The sequence below is a fragment of the Callorhinchus milii genome, unplaced genomic scaffold (genome assembly GCF_018977255.1).
Source record: "Callorhinchus milii isolate IMCB2004 unplaced genomic scaffold, IMCB_Cmil_1.0 Scaffold1, whole genome shotgun sequence".
Classification (NCBI taxonomy): Eukaryota; Metazoa; Chordata; class Chondrichthyes; order Chimaeriformes; family Callorhinchidae; genus Callorhinchus; species Callorhinchus milii.
This window is the reverse complement of record NW_024704742.1, coordinates 103,142,044-103,166,661: the sequence shown is the minus strand read 5'-3', so window position 1 is coordinate 103,166,661 and position 24,618 is coordinate 103,142,044. Positions and strand designations below refer to the sequence as shown.

The 24,618-nt window shown below is 39.6% G+C and overlaps 1 protein-coding gene and 2 non-coding genes across 3 annotated transcripts; 2 read left to right on the top strand and 1 right to left on the bottom strand.

The window, feature by feature from the left end:
• Positions 1-863: 863 nt before the first annotated feature.
• Positions 864-24,618, bottom strand: pggt1b (protein geranylgeranyltransferase type I, beta subunit). The gene is made up of 6 exons (XM_042346942.1): positions 24,611-24,618; positions 21,147-21,183; positions 11,016-11,061; positions 8,181-8,365; positions 3,328-3,436; positions 864-1,362 (listed from the first exon to the last, which is right to left on the bottom strand). The coding sequence occupies exons 1-6, from the start codon at positions 24,616-24,618 to the stop codon at positions 1,181-1,183; spliced, it is 567 nt and encodes a 188-aa protein (XP_042202876.1). The 3' UTR covers positions 864-1,180.
• Positions 4,299-4,370, top strand: trnat-ugu. The gene has a single exon. It is a non-coding gene; the product is annotated as a tRNA-Thr (tRNA).
• On the top strand, positions 7,684-7,755 carry trnaa-ugc. Its single transcript has one exon. It is a non-coding gene; the product is annotated as a tRNA-Ala (tRNA).

Below are 24,618 nucleotides of genomic sequence, written 5' to 3'. Positions count from 1 at the left end.
GTTTAACTTGGCGAACACATTTCTTTCACAGTATGCTATGTGATACTGACCTTTGTTGTTGAACCACAATTAGTGGTTCATCCAGTGTAGACCATAAATTAAGCAAATGGGTTAATACCTATTTGCCTAATTTGTTCTACATCTAAATAAAAAAATAATTTGGTCACTCAATCGACGACCATTTGTGGAACACTGCTGTGCGCAATTGGCTCCTGCACTTTGCCCACAAAATATAGTCAATTCACTTTACAGTATATTCTGTGAAGCGCTTTGAGCCGACTCAAAGATACTATAAGGCGCTATATCAAATGCAAGGTTTATTATTATTATTATCTAAAATCCTAGATTGCTGAGTTGGTAGAGCTGTGGAGGTGGCACAAAAAGTCTCTAGTTTTCTGGGGTCTTCCTAGCAGTTGAACCAGTTCTGATTAGATATTTCTGACAACGGGGAGTAGGACAAACTAGAAGAAAAAATCTGTGTGAAAGTTATGAGTGTTTTAAAATGTTAACATTGGATTGAATTAAATGTTCAAGGCTTCCTAAAATTGGAGCAACAATAACTATATGGTATAACATAGCAACCCTCCCTCCCACCCCGAAATGAATTAGATGTTGGATCATCTCAAATGAGTTCCATTTCTTCTCTCCTTGAATCACGTTATTTCCGTGCTGAAATGTACATTGTATGAATTTACCCAAATTGAATTAAAAAAACTCAGAGACTCAATGTTGCTGCGAAAAGTATCTTCAGAATGTTGCTTAAAGTAAACTGAAACGGTGCAAAAGGTTGGCTTTAAAACAATCTACTATTTTGATCAGATGTTTACTCCTTCCTTTGCAAGAAAGTCAGAAATGTCAGATAATAAGACAGTCACAGGTAGATGTGTTTTATTTATTAAATGCTCAAAATCGTTAGAAAATTAGTATAAATTATTTCCTAATGAATATAGACAAACATCCATTCACTTAAAACACTTCTTCAATGTATTACCAGAATTCAGATCGAACAGCGAATGGTCTAGTAACTGACCAATAATCTTTAAAAGGAACATTCTATACTGCTGTCTTTTTAATATTAAACTCCAGCATTCAAGCAAGACCTTTTCCTAATAACATGGCTTTTTCCTTGGGCTATAGTATTTTACCTAGGTTCAGTTTTACATTTCTGCTGCTATGTTTGTCATGTGCAGTAAGGCACAGATTCTGAATGCTGCTCCAATCCGTCTGCTTCTGCTGTCTGGTGCAGGTGCTGAAGATGTTGAAAAGCCCTAATACTCATGTTCAAGGCAGGGTGTACTTTGCAAACACCAGACTCCCCAATCAAGGAAAGGCCGCAAACTCCGAAGTATGCATGTAGAGCATCTGAAACAGACAGATCACATTCAGAATTAGCAGCAGGTTTTGAGGGAAGGGATTATACATTTTTATGAAAAAAAAGGCTTAAAACTGAATACTAGTCTTGTTCAATCTGACAAATACTCTGAAGTAGCCCAATGCGGTTATCATGGAAAGAAAATATTTTTATCCCCCTCTTCTAAAGTTGCCAACCCCAGCTATTTGATCGCGTATTGCAGTAGAGACAGATTGTCTTCACTTGAGATTCACAAATGAGAGCCACTAGATAACAGACAGAAACAGGAACCCTGGTGTAGTTTTATCTCCCTCAGGCAATGGCATGCTGAGGGTTACCTGTAACATCCTTATTGCAACCTAGCTAAGATCAGTTATCTTCAGTGATTTCAAATCAAACCTAAAATCCTTTAATCAGCATGGCTCAGGAACACAAGGCAAAATACTAGTTACTGAAAATCTGAAATATAAATGAAAACAATGACCTTTCATCAGAACTGAAAGGTCATTGACCTGAAACTTTAACTCACTTTTCTCTCTCTATAGATGCTGCCTGACCACTGAGTGCTTCCAGTAATATCTGTTTTAATTTTGGCTCAGGAACATGTTGGGTTATGCATTTACTGTGGAGGAGTCAGGTTTGCCAACAATGGCAAAATATCAGGGGGTAATCAAAAGGCACAAAACAATAAATAAGGATTGAATAAAAGTTCATGCGCCAATATTCTAAAAATAATACCAATCCGACTTGACATGTGTCAAGAGAGGAGCACAAATTAACCAGCCCTCAGTATCACTATTGGAGTATCACTAATTCAATATTGCTGACACAAAAATATAACTCACTTCAGCAGACTTTACTTTCCGAGAATAGATATTGAAAAGTTTTAGAACCCGAGTCAATATTCTTTGAAGTACATCATGGTTTGATGATGATGTGAACTTTGAGTGAAATTAAATTTTTTGTCTGAACCCACATAGTTGTTGCCTTTGCAGCACACCACAATGCAAATGTTAATGTTTGTCATTTACTCACTCTGTTATTAAGGCATTTTTTTCCTTTACAGGAAAATGGAGCTTTACCACAAAATTACTTTTCTAAGTCATGCAACACGCAAGCCTTGGCTTACTGCATTATTTATTACCCGGTTCTGAAGCTTCACATCTCCGGTTTACAAATAAGAGATCTGTGACAGAGTCAACAGGATAAATCTAACCATTTACTTGCATGTTCAAAATTGAGCAACATCTGAAATTGGTCAAAAGCTAGTCTGAGACAAGAGTGCCAGGTCTTGTCTACACCTAAAGGAGCCAATACGGAACCTCAGTATCCTGTTTGACCCTCAACTGTCCTTCGTCCCCCACATCCATACTATGACCCGCTCCGCCTTTCCCCCCTTCTGCAACATTGCCCGGTTCCACCAATGTCTCAAACCGCAGGCTGCTGAGACCTTCATCACGCATTCATCACATCCAGGCTCGACTACACAAAAATTCCCTGCTTGTCAGCCTCCCCAACTCCTCCCTCCACATGCTGCAGATCATCCAGAACTCTGCAGCCTGTGTCCTCTCCCACACCAGGCTCCATAACCCTATCACCCCCAGCCTCCCCCAACTCCACTGGCTCTCCATCACTTGGAGAATAGTTCAAGATCTTGGTCCTCTCATGGCCTCACTCTTCCTTACCTCTGTGACCTCCTAACCCCTACCAACCTGTCCGTTCCTTCTGCTAATTTGTTGTTGTTGCAATCTCAGCTCCACAACTCATACATCAATTTATTGCATGCATCAGAATTTGCTACAGGATGAAAAACAGTTGCTGGGATGAAATAGGGATCAGTGAAAATATACTTACTGAGTGAGCCATAAGTTCTTTATTATGATGTGAATTTGTATAATGGCCCTATTACAAGTCTTTTTTTCAATACATAATCAATTATTGAAATTCTTTTGGTATAAATGGCAGTCCTTTGTTACCTGGATGACTATCCGGCCATTTTGCAAATCCTCCCACTAAACGGTCTTGAGTTGACAAAATGTAGTTTCGATTTTTCTCAAAATTCGTATACTGAAAAATCTGTAGAAGCTGCAACACACAAAAAAGATAATAATATAATAACAATCCTTGCATTTGATATAGAGCCTTCTCACATCTTCAAGATGTCTCAAAGTGCTTCACAGAATAAACAGTAAAGTGAATTGACTGTATATTTTGTAGGCAAAATATTTATTATTATTTGTTTTGAAGGAATTATTACCTCCAGAGAAGCGACCCAACAATTGACTAACAACCGGGTTCCTACTTACTGCTAGGTAAACAGAGGCGTGTGGAGTAAGAAAACTTGCCCAACGTTCGCCCTGTCGGGAATCAAACCCAGGTCTCTCGCTTGCGCTCTAACCACTGAGCTACAGGACTCCACATATGTTCTTTTTCCATGGCCTAACTTGATCTACTTGATCTCACTTATCTGGACTAGAAAAGTGCAAGTAAATCTATCTGTTGTGGCTATATCAAGTATTGATTTGATTTCTTTCACTTTTGTCTTTTACAGTGTGTTCAGTGAAGCGCTTTGGGACGTCCTCCCGACGTGAAAAGCGCTATATCAAATGCAAGGATTATTATTATTATTATTATCAAATGCAAGGATTATTATTATTATTATTTATTCTTCCATTTTCTACTTTTATTTATTCTTTTGTCTAGGTGTCATTCTGACTCACTTGGGTCAGGAAGTTGTGGGTTGAAGCTCCACATTGAAACTCCAACCTCACAGTCTTGGCTGACACTCCAGTGCATTACTGAGTGAGGGAGTGCTACAATGTCAGGGATATTGCCTGTTCTTGAGGTAAAAGATCCTATGGCAGTATTTAAAAATATAAGAGTTTCTCCCAGTGTCCTGAGCAACAATTCTGTTGAGTCCTGTAGAGGGTGGAGTCCTGAATTGTGGAGTCCTGTAGCTCAGTGGTTAGAGCACTCGCTTTGTAAGCGAGAGACCTGAGTTCAATTCCAGGCAGGGCGAAACCTTGGCCAAGTTTCCTTACTCCACACGCCTAATAATAATCCCTCCAAAACTAAAAACAATAATTAAATTGGTCATTTTCAATCTACGACTGTTTGTGGACATTGCTGTGCGCAATTGGCTGCCGCGTTCGCCCACAAATATACAGTCAATTCACTTTACAGTGTGTTCTGTGAAGCGCTTTGGGACGTCCTCCTGACGTGAAAAGCGCTATATCAAATGCAAGGATTATTATTATTATTATTATTATTATTATTCTCCAAATACAATTAGTCATTCACCTCAAGCCATTTGTGGGATCTTACTTTGTGCAAAATACCTGCTGAATTTGCTTACAAAAATGGTCACTGTGCTTAACAGTAATTACCTATAAAGTGTCTTTTGATGTTTTGACCCGATAAGACACTATTAAAATGCAATTTCTTTCTTGGACATAGAAACCTAAAACTTTAATATAAACGACTAAATGGTGCTTTCTTTCCATGAAAGAAATATGAGATGGTAAATGATACTTCAGCACTAACATTTTCCAAGACGAGTGAAACCTGGAAAAAGGTTTTGACACAAATGATGGATTGGATCTAAGAACTTCCTTTTCCACAAGCCAAGCTGAATATGATGCTAGTCATTCAGTATCTTGTAGAATTCGTTAAATGACAAAAAGGAGGGCAACAAAGTAACATCTATAAGAAACTTAAAATCACACAAAACCTTGCACTCAAACAGACCTCACACCTGTTTGTTTCAGAATCAAAATCAAATTCCAAGAGGACATTAATATAATAGAATAATAATCCTTGCATTTGATATAGCACTTTATCATGTCATCAACATGTCTTAAAGTACCTCACAGGATATAATGTCAAATGGTATGACTATTTTGTGGGTGACTGTGGCAGCCAATTTCGTACAATGTTCCACAAACAGCCATGCTGTAAGTAACCAATTTTATTTGGACAATTTTAATATTGTAATAAATAAACATCTTGACTTTCAGGAACTATCCATGGATTGAGACTTCACAGGACATTCTCCAAGCAGAAGCCAAAATACCTGCCACATAGGCTGGAAGTAAATGATCACGTTTGCATTTACAACAATGTAGCCGGAATATCTCATTGGGTTATAATAATCATTGTTGATTTTGAGATAGCACCTTATTGCATTGAAATGTCTCAAAGCGCTTCAGTCTTTCTGTAAAGTGTAGTGACTTTGTATTTGTAGGCATATGCGTCAGCCAATTTGTGCCCAGCAACGTTCCACAAACAGCCATGAAGTGAACAACCAATTTTTTTTATCTGGGAGATTGTTGGCCAGGCACCAGGAGAAATTCTCTTTTTTTTGAAGATTTATAACATCCACCTGAACAGGCAGACATGATATCAAGGACCTTAGTTTAACATCAGAGGGTATCTTTCACAATGAAATGCCCCCTAGCACTGCAATGCAGTTTCAGCCTCGACTATGAGCTCAAAGTCTTGATGTGGGACTTGATCCCACAACCTACTACGCAGAGGGAGAATGTTAAAAACTTAGCCAGGCATACATACACACTTCCTTGTGAACTTCCTAATTTCTACACATTCCATTTGGCGCTCTGATGGCTTTGCTTAGTGTCCGGAATGTTTCTATCATGGACAAATGTGTAAGATACGTTAGAACCCACAGGTAACGTATTGCTTTAGACTCTAAATAACATCAGCTTTACTACCTTTTCGCTCAGGTGCTCATAGCATTTAAGATTAGCATTAAACCACCATTGCATTCTTAAGCTACGCCAAAGTACCAGAATTCAGGGCAAAAGAAACAATAATCCAATGAAAGTACCACGAGTATTGGGCTCGTGCAGTGATCATTGGTAGTTGCTATAGTTTGGCTATTCCAAATATTCCCTTCCCTCACCAAACTGAAATTAAGTTTAATTTTGTTTTTGTTGGTATAGTATTTACAAACCACATTTTAACTCACTGAGCTTTTGGATCAAAACATTATTGGATCATAATGTTATCAGACTCGGATCAAATCATGATCTTTCCCATCATATATCCACATCATATTTATAGCAAATGATTTACATCATATGAAATTACAACTGAAGGAAACAAGGATATTTATTTTCTCAATAATTGTTAATCACTGAAAAATGTGCGTTAATATCAAAGTCACAGAAGAAAAAGATTTTAAGCACTAGATTTTAACTGAAGAAAACTGCCTTGCTCCCTCTCAAGGACTGGGTTTAGAAAGGAAACTCCAGTCTCATTTAAATGTTAAACTGTTATCTTTACTAATAAAGACAAAGTGTCTGTCCGTGTGTCAGTGTATCTGATAATCACGCAATAACCGATTGATGTAGAGACATGATTTATACTTCATAGGAAAGTATAAATCTGGCAGCGTCCTGGGAATATTTGTTTTTTGGGGGGTGGGGGTATCTCCTATCGTTGATGAGCTATTAAGTCTCAAAGTGTGAGCTATGCATCATATTCTGGAACTAGGTAGCGACAGAGGAAAGCGCACACTGATCAGATAAATACATCTATATTCTGCTGCAAATGTATGGCACTTTTTTCTGGTTGTCATGGGAACTAAAATCCTCCCATCTGGGACAGACAGAGAGAAAGACTGAGAGAGACTGAGATAGTGAGAGAGACTGAGAGAGAGACTGAGAGAGAGACACAGAGACTGAGAGAGAGACAGAGACACTGTGAGAGGAAATATATTGAAGGAGTCCTCCCACTGAGTCCTCCCAGCTGAGTATAGATAAAGACAAAATGTCTGGCCGTGTGTCAATCTGCATTCCATATTGGATCCTTTGGTTGCAAGCGAAGCTGCAATGGGTACAGCTCGTAATATATAAATACTTTAACTTCAAACTTAATTTAGGCTGACACTCCAATGTGGGTGTGCTGCAATGTCAGAGGTGACGTCTTTTAGGTGAGACGTTAAAACTGAGGTGCTGTCTTCCTATTCAGGTGATACTATTCAAAAAGAAAAGGTAGTTGTTCCTGGTGTCCTGGCCAACAATCCCCAATATTTCATGACTGCTTTATGGGACAGTACTGTGTATGTATTGATTACTGCAATTACCCATTTTATTTTTTGTTCTATTTTTTCTACCACAAAATGGGGGAGGGGGAAGAGAAACACTCACTCCATTTAGTGGAGACAAAAATAGAACTGAACAAAATATGTTCCTCCACATTCATATCTCAACTACCTTTTAAATGAATAAAATATCAAATCATTAATAGGCCATTGAGAGCATTTCTGTGAGAAATGCATCCATTTCTAGTCTGTCAATAGTAACACACGGAGTCCTGTAGCTCAGTGGTTAGAGCACTCGCCTTGCAAGCGAGAGACCTGGGTTCGATTCCCGGCAGGGCGAAACCTTGGGCAAGTTTCCTTACTCCACACGCCTGATAATAATCCCTCAAGAAAAAATAATAAATTGGTCATTCAATCTACGACTGTTTGTGGGACACTGCTGTACGCAATTGGCTGCCGCATTTCACCCACAAATATACAGTCAATTCACTTTATAGTGTGTTCTGTGAAGCGCTTTAGGACGTCCTCCCGACGTGAAAAGCGCTATATCAAATGCAAGGATTATTATTATTCTGTGAAACTCTTTGAGATGTCGAGAAGACGTGAAAAGCGCTATATCAAATGCAAGAATTATTATAATGTGTGTTGATGTAAACAGGAAAAATCAATCACAATAATCTGCAAAGCAGGATGGTTGTTAAAAAAAAAGTTTAGTATATGAAAAACATACACATGGCAATTTATGTCTGAATTTTGTAAAATTACCTTTAGGGTTGCACCGACCCAGAATGAATAACAGGTGTCTACAGGTTTATTGGGTCTACCATGGAAACCGTTCTGTTGCCTCATTATGCACCACCGTCTTATTCTATTTAGCTCCTTTTCGGAGAAGACCTCTTGCAACTTCCCCATCAGACAGATAGAGGCAATGGCACAGAATGTGGATCCACCTGTCAACAACAACAACAAATTACATTTGGATAGCGCTTTTCACATCAGGAGCACGTCCCAAGGCACAATTAAAAAACTATTTGTAACTAGGATAAGCAATTTCTCAACATAACTAAATCTTCCAATATGTGGCAAAATCCTAAGAAAGGCTGATGATTTGTGAGAGTAACAAACTGCAAATCCTTCAGGAACCTGAAACTGTTGAGATGTCTTTTTGGCCACAAACTGACTTCATGAAGTCAGAAATAAGAAAGGAGCAGTTCCAGTGGCTAGCCTGAGACCCATCTAGGCACCTGCTGCATTCACTTTTGCAAAACCTGAAAATCAAATCCCAAAGTCTGATTGAGGAAAAGGAGAACTACAATGGGAAATTATTTACATACGATTATGAATTGATTAGAATAGCTCTGCAAGGTCTTACCCGTGTACACATGACAGAAAAGTATTGATGCCAAACTAGATAAATGCAAAGGGAAAATAATGCTTTGAATGGCATTATTTCATTTATTAATTTGAAGTGCTGGCTTTCACATATCACATAAGGTTCACAAAAAATAATAATTTGGTTACTCAATTGGCTGCCTCGTTTCGCCCATAAATACATTCAAATAACTTTACAGTATATTCTGTGAAGCGCTTTGAGATGTCTAGAAGACGTGAAAAGCGCTTTATCAAATGCAAGGATTATTACTATATTATTTAAGTATTACAAAAATTTAGTCCACCTGTATTCCAATGGATTCTGTTACCCATTGGATTCTGTTACCCACTTTATTTCAATGGGGCCTTATGTCCTATTAATAAGGTTCAACAATAGTCTTTTTCATTCTCCTTCTGCTCTCAATGTTTTGGGATACAAATTTGCCCACAAATATACAGTCAATTCACTTTACAGTGTGTGTTTTGTGAAGCGCTTTGGGATGTCCTCCTGACGTGAAAAGCGCTATATCAAATGCAAGGATTATTATTATTATACAGTGTGAAACTTGAAATGCTATTTGTGCATGTGTGTGTGAGTGTGTGTGGCAGGTGGAAAGGTAACTGCAGCTGAAATATACAAACATGCTCTTATCAGCTAAGATCACTGGACAGTGATTACTATTCTCCCCTAATTCAGGTACTTTGAAGCTACTTGTAGTGCTTTTAAACTCAAACTTTTAAAATCCTCAACAGGATCGAATCAAGAGATCTATTCGATCTTTATGGCTGTTTCATACAAAGCATTAGCTTTCATATCTGAGCCATCAAGGAGCCACTTACACTGTGACAATCTGACCATTACAAGCTAGGAGATGTAACTATCTTTATGATGGACTATGAGCTATAGTTAAACCTCACTTCTATGGACATTTCAGTGATCATTGTAAATCACAAACCAGGCCACTTTTCATAGCCTGCTTTTTTTAAAATTTGAAACTGATTGTGGCCAAAATTCCTAATTTACCAAACAAGGCAGTTCACTAAGGGCAAAAAAGGCCCTTTATTTTCAAATAAAATAACGACTGCCCCTTAACAGTGAGTTTCCACTGTGCTGTATCTTTGACTTTTGGTACAAGAGTAAAAAACTAAGATTATGGGGCTTTAAAAAAAAACAGGAGGCAAGACCACCATCAATGGTACTCCATGATTAGGTATCACATGCGTTTCCAGATCAATTGGTCTCATATGCCCAGCCTCGTCTTCATGCTTCCTCCCTCCTTAAAAAAATCAGTGGATTCAGCGGGAGGTTTCCCAGCATGGCGAGGTTCTTAATCTCAGCCATCCCATCTCTGACACTGCAGCAGAAGACAGGCAGCCGATTAACTAACTATCAGTTAAGTCATCAACCCATACAGAGAAGAATCTTTCATCTATTCAGTGCCTACTTAGAACTCTGCAGCTCGTGTACTGTCCCGCACCAGGCTTCGGGACCACATCACTCCCACCCTCGCTCGCCTCCACTGGCTCCCCATCCCCCAGAGGATTGATTTCAAGATCCTCATCCTCACCTACAAGGCCATTCACGGCCTTGCTCCCTCCTACCTCTCCAACCTACTATCCCCCTACCTACCTGCCCGTACCCTCCGTTCCTCTGGCTCCGGTCTGCTCCACATCCCCCGCCCCAACCGCCCTACCATCGGTGGTCGGGCCTTCAGCCTCTCAGCCCCAGGCTCTGGAACTCTATCCCCCAGTGCCTTCGCCGCTTCCTCCCTTTCCTCCTTCAAGGCCGGTCTCAAGACCTTTCTCTTTGACCGTGTCTTCAGCTCCCCTCTCGACTCTCTACCCCCTCCTCGCTCCCTCCCTTCCCTCCCCTCACCCTGACCATTTCCCCCCGCTCGGGTCCTGACCCAACTGTACAGCGCCTTGGGACGTCCTCCCGACATGAAAGGCGCTCTATAAATGGAATCTTGTTGTTGTTGTACTTTTCTGCCAGCCAGAAAACAGAGCATCTGGAGTTAAAAGCTATACTGCCATTTCATGGCACAAGTGCATTGGTAAGATACTACACTGCACCAGGACACTGCTTTTAAACCTACTCCATTTACAGGAAATAAGATTTACATACGTGTATGTGAGAGCAACAATCATTTGCAACATGACAGAGAAACAAATGTGCTGATATAAACCACTTCCAATTAAGAATTTTTGAATTGCAAAAATCATGCTTACCATGTGATTCCAGTCCAGCTCCCTGGGCAAGCCCATTGTCGTAGGACTGAAAAAACAGAAAGGAAAATCTTTAATAAGGCATTTACCATGTAAACAAACATAACTTATGGGCCACCTACTGATAAATCCAGAGGGCAGACAGCACATACAGAGCTGTAACACAAAGGAAAAAGAAGTGAGATAGTCTTCAGAAGAGGGGGATGGAGAAAATTGCAGCCTGGCTCTGTTGGTAGCACTTTCACCTGAGTCAGAAGGTTGTGGCTTCAAACTATGACTATACAAGTTCAGGACTTAGAACTCACATGGTCTAAACTGACATTCCATGCAGTTCTGTGGGTGTGCTGCATTGTCGGAAGTGCTGTGCTTCGGATGAAACATTAAACCGAGGCCCTGTTTACCTGTTCAGGGTGGACCTAAAAGATCCTTTAGCACTATTCGAAAAGAGCAGGAAGTTTTTCCCGGTGTCCTGGCCAACAATCCCCCATATAAATTGTCATTCACTTCATGGTCGTTTGTGGGTCAATGCTGTGCACAAATTGACTGCCTTGCTTGCCTACAAAAAGCAATCACTACACTTTACAATAAAATCCTGTGAAGCGCTTTATCACGTGAAAGGCGCTATATCAACTACAAGGATTACTATTTATTATTAATTGCTAAGCGATGAAAGAAAATGTAACTTTTTAAAAAAAATCCTTTTCTATCTTGCCTATTGAGCTTTCTTGAGTTAATCCCCCTTCTTTCTCCGCCTTAGATAGATTATATAAAACTAGACCCAGTTCAATTACTGGCCTAAGTCGTCATTACAGATCATTTCCATCTACTCAGATTAATGACGCATGGATTTAAGGCAAATCTACTCACAACGAGACGCATTGCATTTATCACCTCTTTTTTCTTTTATATTTGAAGAGTGATTGTGGTGCATTTTAAATTATTTTGAAATGCAATTTGTTAAGATGATGTCTTAAGAAATATGTTTACAAGAGTTGCATTTACAAACTTATTAATCCACTGAGAGTCATCTGCCTTTTTCAATTGTGTTTTTTCTTATCATTTTCAAATCAAAAGCGACAGTAACAACTAGGAGCATTTTATATTACTTTAACATTATGTGTTCATCTCATGAGGTAACTTGGTATGTAAAATGATTTTTCTGCTGCCAAATTTGGGGAAAACCTACTTGGAGTTCAATCTTCCGTTACTTTTGCAGACAGAAGATCTGACTCCAGAATAATGTTGTGGTGCCAGAGCAACCAGACTCGATTATGCTGATGTAAACATTGTAAACCTCTGTGAATGTTCAAAACATTAGGACATTATTTTAGCAATCTCTTCCACCGAAATAATATTCAGCAGAACCAATGAATAGGGAGCAGAGTTGCCCAATATTCAGACTCATCTCTTGACCTCTAATGGAGTTATTAGAGAAGCAGAGAACAGTATTACAAACGAACAATGACTAAACGACTCCAATGTTTTTCTGCAGGGATTTTGCCCTCAGCTTCCATTTTCCACATTTCCTCCATTGCTGTTCTGTTCCGCAGATGCCAGTTGACCTCCACTTTCTCACGTCTTTACGTGTGAGAATTTACAAATTGATATTGAGTGTCAGATAGCTTATTTCAGAGTTTGCAGTCAGATAGTTCTTCTCCTCACTCTGAGGTCCATAGATTCATATCTCCCAGCGGTTGTTGAATAGAGATTAGAGCCGCAACCCTGGCTGGTCTCTGCAGGCTGATCTCAAATCCTAACCAGCTAATTCAGCAATGACCAGGACTCACACTGGTCACCTTCCTGGTCTACATACCTAAGCTAGTCACAGCAAACAAAACACTTTTGAGGAGCTTTTACATGGAGATTTAAAACCTTTACAACAAAATCCATACAGCATATTGCACTATTTTTTGTAAAAAGCGGATGCTTAAAAATGTTCTGTCGACACAATCATGTAGGCGTGCAAAAAATAATGCAGAGCTTTCCCTCTTCTAAAAAAAACCTTTCCAATCACTCTTTATATGAGGCTGTGTCCTGCATTGTAACAGAGGTAGGATGCGATGGAATTGTAGAAACCACTTGCAGGAGCCTCGAAGGTTACTTTCGTAGACAAAATATACAGACAATTCACTTTACAGTATACTCTGTGAATCGCTATGGGACATTTCGAAGATGTGATAAGACGCCATATCAAATGCAAGGATTATTATTGTATAAATGTTATTGGCTCAATAATAATCAGTTAGGCAGAAATCCAGGATGCACATCAAAGACCCCAATGCATACCATGTTTACACCAGAGGCACACCTGACCAAACACGACATGAGCAGAGAAGGCTTCTGCCTATAGTTAGTGTTTTGTCTGCCACATAAAAGAACGTAGACTTAACGCAAATTACGTTATTTATGTGGTGAGATGAAAAAAGGAGCAACATCTTAAAACACCAACATAAATCATTGCTTCTGAGGCTGCAATGGCTGTTTTATGAACTATTATCTGCTATGGCAATGATGAAACCAATAAGAATTTCCTAGTGCAAGCTGCCCTCGACCCTTTGGGGATCTCTCATTGCCTCCAAAGTTGCGAGCATCCAACAAACTAAAACAAACATAGTCAACAACAACAACAACAAGATTCCATTTATAGAGCGCTTTTCACGTCGGGAGGACGTCCCAAGGCGCTGTACAGTTGGGTCAGGACTCGAGCAGAGGGGAAATGGTCAGGGTGAGGGGAGGGAAGGGAGGGAGCGAGGAGGGGGTAGTGAGTCGAGAGGGGAGCTGAAGGCACAGTCAAAGAGAAAGGTCTCGAGACCGGCCTTGAAGGAGGAAAGGGAGGAGGCGGCGAAGGCACTGGGGGATGGAGTTCCAGAGCCTAGGGGCTGAGAGGCCCGGCCACCGATGGTAATGGCCTTGTAGGTGAGGATGAGGACACTCACACACATAGTCAGGTACACAGGTACATCTCCCGGCCTTTGCTAATGTTATTTCAGTGTCAAAAGATTATATCGTGTGTGATGTCACTTATTCAATGACACCGTAAAAATGGATGAAAGAAACAGACTCAGGGGAGAAAGCTGTAGCTGTAGTAATGCACAGTTCATGCTCACCTCCACTTATACAGTGCTGCAATATAAAAGCATCAATAACTGGATTCAATAGCTTATTCTTTGGAGACTACGCGATTGCTAAATAATAATAATAATAATCCTTGCAATTGATATAGCCTTATTACCTCGTTGAGATAGCTCATAGCTTAGAACTATGTGATTCCAGGTCCCAAGTCCCTTCTGACTCAGAGGTGATAGTGCTACCAACTAAGCCAGGCTGACACAACTTGCAATTTAATATTGGATTTTCTTTTGAAACTATCAGAATATTCAATACACTCTTCCATAACTACTCAAGGAGCAGAAACATTTTTGTAATAATTTATGAGTTAAATCAGGGGATGAAAAAAAAACGTAACTTATCATATAAACGACAACAACTTGCACTTACATAGCACCCTCCACACAGGGTAATGTCTCAAGAGCGCTTAACAGTGGCGGAGCCTGACTCCCAGCCTGACTTCAGGCGGGACTTGAAAGAGGGGAGAGAAGGGGGGAAAGCGGAGGGATTGGAGGGGTTCCAGAGTTTTGTGTAGTGCAGTGGCTGAAAGCATGACCTCTGATGGTAGGGCGGAGGGTGCAAGGGATGAGCAGGAAGCCAGTGCCAATCAAGCGGAAACTGGGGAGTGAGGAGGTCAGAAAGGCAGGGATGTGCCAGGGAGTGAATGGATTTGAACACGAGAGTGAGGATCTTGTGTCGATCCATTCGGTGATGGGGAGCCAAAACTGAATGAGCTGGAGTTTTTGTATAGTGGAACTGGAGAGACCTGTGAGGAATGTATTTGAGTAATCCAGGCGGGAGGTGGCAAACACATGTACAAGAGTTTCAACTGCATTTGGGATAAAGTACGGTCGGAGGCGGGCAATGTGGCAGAGGTTGGAAGAAGGCAATCCTATTCAGGGACTGGACGTGGGGGAAGAAGGACAGCTGGGGCTGAACCAGATGCCTAAGTTGCGCGCTGGTTTGGTGAGTCTGAGGGAGAGCCCAGGGAGCTTGAGGAGTTTAGATTTGTGGGAGTGAAGACATTGACGGGAGCCAAGGAGTCCTGGAAAGGAGTAGCTCAAGATCTTTAACAGTTTTTACACTAACTTAAAAGCAAAACTGTTTTGATCCACTTCACCCACAAAGCATAACAGGTATTAAGACAGCAGTTTCAATTGCTCCACAATTATGTTTCGCAAGGCAGCATTGTGTTTGCTGCTTATAAACAAGAGTTTCCATTTAGTAAAACCAAAAATCATACTAATTCAAAACCTTTAAATAGTGTTCTCTCCCCTTCACAACACTGGTCATTACTTAGAAAATATAAAGAACAATATCATGTGTTGGGATTGGAACAAAAGATGTTTACAAACCTATGCTCTGTATTTTCATTTGTATAGAGCAAATCAGCTTGCAAATGATACCGATAGGCAAAGTGGTAGAGAATACAAAAACAGAATGAGACTTTGTAATGAAACAAATCAGAAACAAAGCGGAAGCTGTCACTGGTTGCAGCATATACACCTCAAATACACAAGATCCAATATATGGCTAGGTAGGATTAAACAGTGGAGCTCATCATATCTAACAAAGCTGAGATAAATCTCCATGCCATGTTAGAGGCTGTGGGAACAGCCAGGATTAAAACCTGGAGCTTCACGTTAACTATTTTTAAGCTGTTCTATTGCTGGCAATGAATCTTAGTATCAAGCAAGAGCTTATCATGCTCAGTGTGTGCAGCAGCATCTGAATTTTAAATGGCAGGCTTGAATGTAGCAAGTCATAGTAAATATATTTTTCCCTTCTCTTGTTATTTTGGGAGTTCTCTAAAATATTACGTCGTATTTTTTAAACTTTATTAAAACGTCTTTGATTCTGCTTAAGATTTTTTTTTACAAATTTTTAGCCTGCCAGCTGGTGTACTCATGTTTCTGCATTTGCAGCTTGTACCTTAGAACACCCAAATAAATAGAAATAAAATTAAGCTGAATTACTATCAATTAATGTGATAGTCCTGCAAGGATATCTTTACAAACAAGACAAACCCACCACCGACTTTCCTGTTAGGATGCAAGACCCATTTTGACTTTGCGATGTCCTACAGATATGAAAGATGCTATATAAATGTAACTTGTTGTTGATTAGTTTAGGTCTTCGGATTATTAGTGACAGGGTGATAAGGGTACTATTTGTTGCTCAGTGCGTGATAACATGTAACATGCAGGTAAAAGGGAACCACAGTTGTTGAAATTTGGCCTGCTATATCCACAAAAAGTGCAGTAAAAGTTTTATTTCATGATCACTATCTGAACAATACAAATCGCGGAATACAATATTGAAATGTAACTGTGGTATTTATTACCATTCTTACAACTGCAAAACTAGCTATTCTTATATTCCATTTAGTCAACCTCCAACTGGATGGCTTCAGTTTTATGGCTGCTGATAACTCAGTGTCAATGTATGAAATTGTGCCAATCGGCATTCCTGTGAGCCGCATTATTTTGGGAACAAGGTTCATTCATCCAATCTGTCAGCAGTCTTCCTTTGGTTCTTAGTCAATGTTCCGAAAAAAACAATATTCCGAATGGCTTCAGCCCCTGGCACTAATTTTGTGTCTCTGTGAACAAAAATCAAGGTTAGGTTTAAGAATTAATGTTGTGTGAAAAAATATGATTCAGATTGTGGAAAAACATGCCTAAAGCCAGCAGCATGACAGGCTGGAGAAATTACTAATGTTTCAAGAAGCTACAGCATGGTGTGACAGGATGTGGTTTTGTACCTGTGAAACCCTAAATGATGAGTTTTTAATCTCAGACCGGCTGCTGAAAACACTACCTGGAGACACAGGCTTCCCACTGAAAAGGGAAAACGTCCCTGCCAGTCTGTTCTTACATACTTAATCATCTGTCAGTTACAGTATTGGCGTGGTTTGGAAGCGTATTATCTGTCTGCCCTTTCACTTGAGAATGGCAGAAGGCTGGGGAAGGAGGGTAGAAAGTGAAACAAGGCAGGAAAAAAAACTATGGTTCACTTCTATATTCTACTTTAGAGGATCAAAGAAAGCATTTGTTCTCAATTGATACACATAACAAAGTGCAATTCTAATACTCACTGCGAGGTGCCAAAAAAGTTGTGCAAAATAATATTTTGAACTTAAACTGCATCGTGATATTTTTCAAGCAAAAAAGCCAATTTTAGACGTTAATTCACTTGAGGGCTTTCACATGTCATGTTGGCCTCCACAACCAGCCATCTATTCTGCAGCTCCGACTGGCCTATTTAATGCACTTTCCCCCAAGGCTCAGTAGGGAATTGCATGGACTGGGACTGAGCTGTAAAAATCAACTAAACCACAGGTTTAATCTCTGTCCTGCCCCAAATTAGTCAATGTCAGAAAAAGTAGCAGTGGGATTACCTAAATTTGCCACTGAGAAGGAATGAATCAGTGATGCCTTGCGGGTCAGTGTACGTTGGGTGTGCTGGAAAAACTGTAAATCAAACTGGTATGTCAAGAGAGTGTCATTACATTTAACAGTGTTACATCACCACTGCTTTTTTTTAAATAAGGGAGGGTCTAGCTCATTTTAGGGTCAATTTAGCAATGCATGCAATATTTATCATACTGAACCCACCTGACTGTGTTGAAGACCAAATTTCACCCGGTGCTTCTCAAATATGATTCTTAATAACGTAAGAACATAAGAATTGCTAGGTGAAAGAAGACCAAGGTCCATCTAGTTTGCTATCCACCACTCTGGCAATCTCATGCACATTTCATGTCCCAAACTTTGTGCTATAACCCAAGATATTATTTCCTCAAAAAAATGTAATTCGATTTTGAAAGAATCAACACTTTCTGTGTCTGCCATCTCCCTAGGAGCCTGTTCCATAAATTTACTACTCTATGTCCATGAAGCTGCGCCATGCTGGACTTCTGGCTCGCAGCTTTGAAAGTCCAAGTTACAATGAAACTCCACTATTGGGGTTCCACAATGATAGCCGGTCACTGTAAAGCAAACTGAATTAAATTAAAATCGATCACTGCAAATTAGCCTTGAAGGAGGATCGGAAACTGGGATTGATAAAATTACTGGCTGGTTTCTCTGAATTGGTTCTGACCTGCGGTCCTCTCTCTATCCATTCAAGCATGAATCTTTTAGTTTAGTTTGTTTAGAAAAAATAATAATCCTTGCAATTGATATAGCATCTTGTCACGTGTTCGAAACATCTCAAAGCGCTTCACAGAACATACTGTAAAGTGAATTGACTGTATATTTTGTGGGCGAAAGTGATCAAGCATTTTGAGAGTGTGTTTAGAGGAATATAATCTGGAAAGTATTTTTGCTCCCCACAATGTAAAAGATAACTACTTTGTTTGTGGAAATTTTAATTTATTACTCCACTTGAATTTTTTAAAAAAAGTTCAAGTAACGATTTTAGCGATTGATAAGTTGCACTGTAGTGAGGCTTGAGTCAACTTGACTTTACTGTTGTGTTTGATTACATTTTAAATGATGAGTGCACTTTACTCACTTTTTAAATGATCAAATCTTACGCCTCAATTACACCAACATGTGAACAGATGTTGCATGTGATCGGACCTGAAAATGCATCATTCCAGCAGCCCACACATGCTTGCTACAGGCAAGTACGACTGCACAGTTCAACAAACACAGTCAACAAAACACTCACAAATGATATAACCCCATTCCAGTGACGTGGAACAAATCTAATTTAGTCCAAAATCAACATACCATAAAACTGGTTCATAAAACTGGGAAATGAGGGAAAGAGCACAAAGCATGCATTGATACATCAAGCACTTCCTGGGACCTAAAGTACTTAATTTGCAAATATTTAAACTGTAATTTCCGTAATAGCAAAGTAAATATCAGAACTACTGCTCACAGTGTAAGTAACTGACATTTCACAAGCAGTGGTAGAATTGCATAAATGGCCAAACAGTGAGAGATTTTCCACCTGATCAACAGTAGGATTCATAGATGAAATAACTAACCAAAACAGTGCTGAAATTCTCACATAAACAAAAATGATTTATTTGATAGGTTTCAAAACTATAATTTCCAATTATCACAGGCTTTTAAGGTGTTTATGCTTCATTATGATTTTGCAAATTCAACACATAGTCAGCCAAACTGTCAGTTACACATTTTTTCCAATTACCGTTCTTCCCTTGCTGATTTTAATCACTCTAGTCAATGAATATAATTACCTAGATGTGCTGGCCTATTTCTTCCAGTGCAGATTCTTCTCCTTAAACAGAAGCAAGGCTAAAATAAGGATGGTGATGACAGTGGACGTTTATATAACGCAAGTAACATCACACAGCTCTAAACTGAATGTGGTTGGAATATATGAACATGCAAGGCCTTGTGCTGGAAACGGAACTAAAAGGTAAATAAAAACACAAGGTAATGGCCAATTGCTTTCACTCTTATTACCCAAAGCTCCCTATCACAGCACAGTCCATCAGTTTCCACATACGATTGAAGATATAAAATTAAGCATTATTACATTCCTAATATGATCCAGAAACACACAGTGATTTGTTACAGGAATATCTTTAAGTTCAGAGTTTTTGAGAACAGGTGAATAGCTTATTGTCAAAAACCTTAAGGATATTCATTCCATTATACCCTGTATGTTCAGACACCAGTAAAATCAAAGGTTCTAAGCAGCTTTTAAGACCAATCATTAACTGTTCCCTTGAAGTGTTCAGAAAAGAATAAAGGATTCAGGCACCATGAACACAAGGATCAAGCAATAATGCAACCTGACATGGAGTTCATATCCACTCATTTCTCCTTGCTCCATTGCCCTAGTGATGCAGATTCTAGAGGCTAGTCACATTGCAATTCAACCAACATTCAAGGAATGCAAGTTATGTGAGCCTTTGGACTATCAAATCCAAATCTATATTTCATTGACATGCAAGGAGATTTAAGAATGGTTCCAATAGGATGAGGCAAAGTCTGGTCAACCATACTTAAAATTCAAGGTTCGTTGAGTTTTGATTTCACAAGGCACAATGCATTCCTTCACTTAATTGCTATTATCTGTTAACAACAAAAACAAATTGCATTTATATAGCACCTTACACGTCCCAAGGCTCTGTACGATTCAAGTGTTATAATAATAATAATCGTTGCATTTGATATAGCGTTTTTCACATCGTCGAGATGTCTCAAAGCCTTCATAGAATATACTGTAAAGTGAACTGACTGTACATTTGTGTGTGAAATGTGGCAGCCAATTGAGCACAGCGGTGTCCGACAAGCTGTCGTGGATTGAAGTGACCAATTTTTTTTATTATTATTGTTTTTTTTTCTTGAGGGATTACTATCAGGCATGTGGAGTAAAGAAACTTGCCCAAGGTTTTGCCCTGCTGCGTGCTATAGGCGAGTGCTCTAACCACTGAGCTACAGAACTCAAGTGTTTTATAAAATTCTCACAGAAGCCAGTAAATCCCCTTCCACATTCCCTTTCCCACCAACACATTCATTCTGTTTCTGAAAATAAAAAGTGAAAATCAATTCTTCAAGATGTACCTATCTGCATGAATCTAAACGTGTTGTTTATCATTCCCTCGCTAAACTTGATACCTCGGCCCTTGTTGTGACTTGATGATCATTAAATATCAAACATCTGGAAAATTCCAATATAATTCACTGTGCTTTGTAAGTGCTTCAAGTCTCTCTCTATCCTACATAAAATGTACTATATGTTAATGTTCTTGTTGCACAATCACCCATTACCTGCCAAGATATCTTAGGCTTAGGCCAAACTTGTGGTGTCGTTCTAAGCCACAAGAAAACAAACTCAGCCAAGTTGCACAAGGACTTAAACATCCCTGGGCCAGGGAGAAAAACAAAAATGAAACAGTTCAGATTCATGCTGATCAGCTGTCAGACACCTCTATGAAAATACCCATATGTTCCTGCCAGCTAAGGACAGAGGTGGACTTGGATGTAATGACCCCCACAATTAAACAACCAACTGACGTTCACCATCTTGACTCACCCATGAATGGCCACTTGTACAAGTTAGTGGAGGACTGCTGCCATTTTCAGGAAAGGAGGAACAGGAGAGAAAAGGAAGAGAACAATTTCAGGGCACTACTGAAATAAAATGGTGATGCATGACATCAGTGCTCTAATGTACAGTAGAACAAAGTGCCCAGGACACATGATTTCCCCTTAAACAGCAATTTCCAAATTTCATGTCTGTCAGTGGTAGACACTGAAAGTAGGAACATTTCACAGGAAAGGACAATGAAAGAGGCATTATTCCAGCTCACACTGGTGAATAATGCCAGCTGCATTGATATTGTACAGGTTCCTTCACTGCCATGTACCAGGTCAAAACCAACTGGCTATTCTGAGTTCTGATGCGAGCAGCTTGCCAAGAAGAGTATTCTGCTTTAGGGTGCTGAGCAGCAGATCAGTGAAGGCCAGAGCTCTCTCCCTGCAGCCACTTTACCCTTTTACCTCAAATCCACCTCACAGCTTGATCCTGGACTTCACAAATGGGCTAAAGGAAACTATTCTGCTGCATGCCCAGGACCTCTGAACCCCAAAGACATACACTCTATAAACCATAGGTGTTACAACAAGATAGTTTGGGATTTGACTTAACAGAAAACGTTGTACACCTGGAATGCCCCAGGTGGCTATGGGTGAGTCCACAAGAGCTCGGTTTAGTGTCTCAGTCAAGGAACGACACTTCGAACAATGCAGTGCTCCCCCACAATGTATTAGAGTATTAGCCTAGATCATGGGTTCAAAGTCCTGATGCGAGCTTGAATCTGTAGCCTTCGGACAAAGGCGAGAGTACTATCCACTGAACCAGGAATGTAACCAGTTAAAGCTGTGTAGCCTATCAATTTGAAGATATTAATTAGATTCTCATTGCTTGTCAAACTTGAATTATCTCTACCCATTATCAGGAGCTGAATGCAAATACAGTCAAACCTGTTAAAGGATTCCATCTATATTCAGCGACCACCTGCTGTCAACAACCACCCTGGTCCCGACTGATTTTTCCCGACTGATTTTTCATAATAATAATAATAAACTACTTCTCTTCAGCAACTATCTGTCTAATGCAACCAGTGGGCATTCTTTTTTCAGCTGCCAGGTTCCAAGTGAATTTAATAGCATGTCCAATTCTATTATTGGCTCGTCCAATTTGATCACTCTTCTTCTTCCTCAATTCTTTCTTCTGATTCTCTTTGCGAATCGATCTCCATTTATACAGATCGTTAGATGACCTTTCACTTATTGTCTTTTGCAAGATGGTTTCTTTGTAAAAAGTTACAATAGGATTTCTCTCCGACTGCAGACCATTTTTCCATGAGAAAATGACTGATAAGACCTGAGAACAGTTTGTTGTTTATAAACAGTCTTTTGTTTCTTCTGCAAAGCTAATCACAACCAACTCCCATCATATGAGATTGATCATATATCTCAAAAATATAAACATTACAAATATAATTTGACATATTATTTAACACATTAATTACAGAATCTTACACCATCCTTACAAAAGGCTACTTTGGTCCAGTCCTCTGAGTGGCTGCTAAAAACAGGTTTGACTGTAATTCAGATTTTAGTGCCATGTCCATCCCCAACAAGTCCCAACTCCCATTTCCCGGTGTCCTGACCAAGAATCCCCCAAATAAAATTGGTCATTCAGTTCATGCCTGTTTTGGGCTGGGATATTGCTGGCACAAATTGGTTTGTCTCATTTTCCTCCAAAACATACAGTCACTATACATTAGCAATGGTGTAACAAGAAGATGGTAGATACATTACAGTATCCTGAAAGGCTTTGAAACATCTTCCTAATGTGAAACAACAACAACAAAATTACATTTGTATAGCACCTTTCATGTCGGGAGGATGTCCCAAGGCGCTGGACAGTCAGTGTTTCGGACCCGAGCCGGGGGTCGGGATTACGGAACGTGAAAGGCAGGGGGGGAAGGAGGGTGATCAAAGGCAATGTCAAAGAGGAGGGTCTTGTGATGGGTCATGGGAGGGGGTGAGGTGGAAGGACTGTGGGATGGAGTTCCAGAGGGTGGGTGCAGAATGGCTGATGGCCGTCCGCCAATGTTGAAAGGTGCTATACCAAATATTAGGATTATAATTATTAGAGCATTATAAAAGAGCAGTCTGGCACCAACTTTAAAACATAAGATAGCATTTAATTATGGTGTGTATTAATGAAAATAGGTAATCAATCCTGTCAGATGTAGAAAACTAAATAATAATAAGATATTCAGGTACAAAAAACTTGTCCAAAAGGAGTTAGTTTTGCATGCAGTTTGGCAGCATTTTAAAATTTACCAAGTATCACAGTCTGGCAATGTCATTGTTATTTGTTAGAGTGCTTTATAGCCTTGTTGAAAGCAATATATTGTTGAGATATTTGGTTTCAACTCCCCTCTTTTTTTATTTTTGTCTTTGTTGAGCAACCATTCCATATCAGCTCTGTACATGTCCTGAAGTGAGTCTGCACTACAATTAAATTTTTCATTCCTCAGATAAAATGTCAATAATACTCCACGGCAATGAATTATTTCTTCAATTACCGTCAAGCATTCAATTTCCAATATTTCACTTCCATCTACATTCTAATGGTACATGACCACTGTGTGATAAAAAGCAAATAGGCAACACAAAGGCAAGAATTTCTCTTTAAACATCTTCCTGTATTGTGAATTTATGTTAGAATAAATAAAATAATCATTGCATTTGATTTGCAAGGTTTCAACAGGCGAGATAGGGAAAAGCTGTTTCCGCTGGTAGGTGTGTCTGTGACTCGTGGTCACAGTCTTAAAATATCTACCAAAAGAAGCAGAGGGGAGGTTAGAAGAATTTTTTTCACTCAGCGAGTTGTTAGAATTTGGAATGATCTGCCTGAAAGGGCAGTGAAGTCCGATTCAATAACAGCTTTTAAGAGAGAACTGGATAGGTATCTGGAGAAGACAGGTTTGCAGGGTTATGGGGAGAAAGCTGGTGAGTGGGGTTAATAAAAGTCAGTTGCTCTGTCAAAGGGCCGGCACAGACTCGATGGGCTGAATGGCCTCCTTCTGTGCCGTAACATTCTATGATTCTATGATATAGAGCCTTTCATGTAATAATAATAATAATAATAATAATCCTTGCATTTGATATAGCGCTTTTCACGTCGGGAGGACGTCCCAAAGCGCTTCACAGAACACACTGTAAAGTGAATTGACTGTACATTTGTGGGCGAACGCGGCAGCCAATTGCGCACAGCAATGTCCCACAAACAGTCGTAGATTGAAATGACCAATTTAATATTGTTTTGTTTTGGAGGGATTATTATTAGGCTCTGTGTGGAGTAAGGAAACTTGCCCAAGGTTTCGCCCTCTGCCTGGAATTGAACTCAGGTCTCTCGCTTGCAAAGCGAGTGCTCTAACCACTGAGCTACAGGACTCCAAACAGAATTAAACATCTTACCTTGCCAT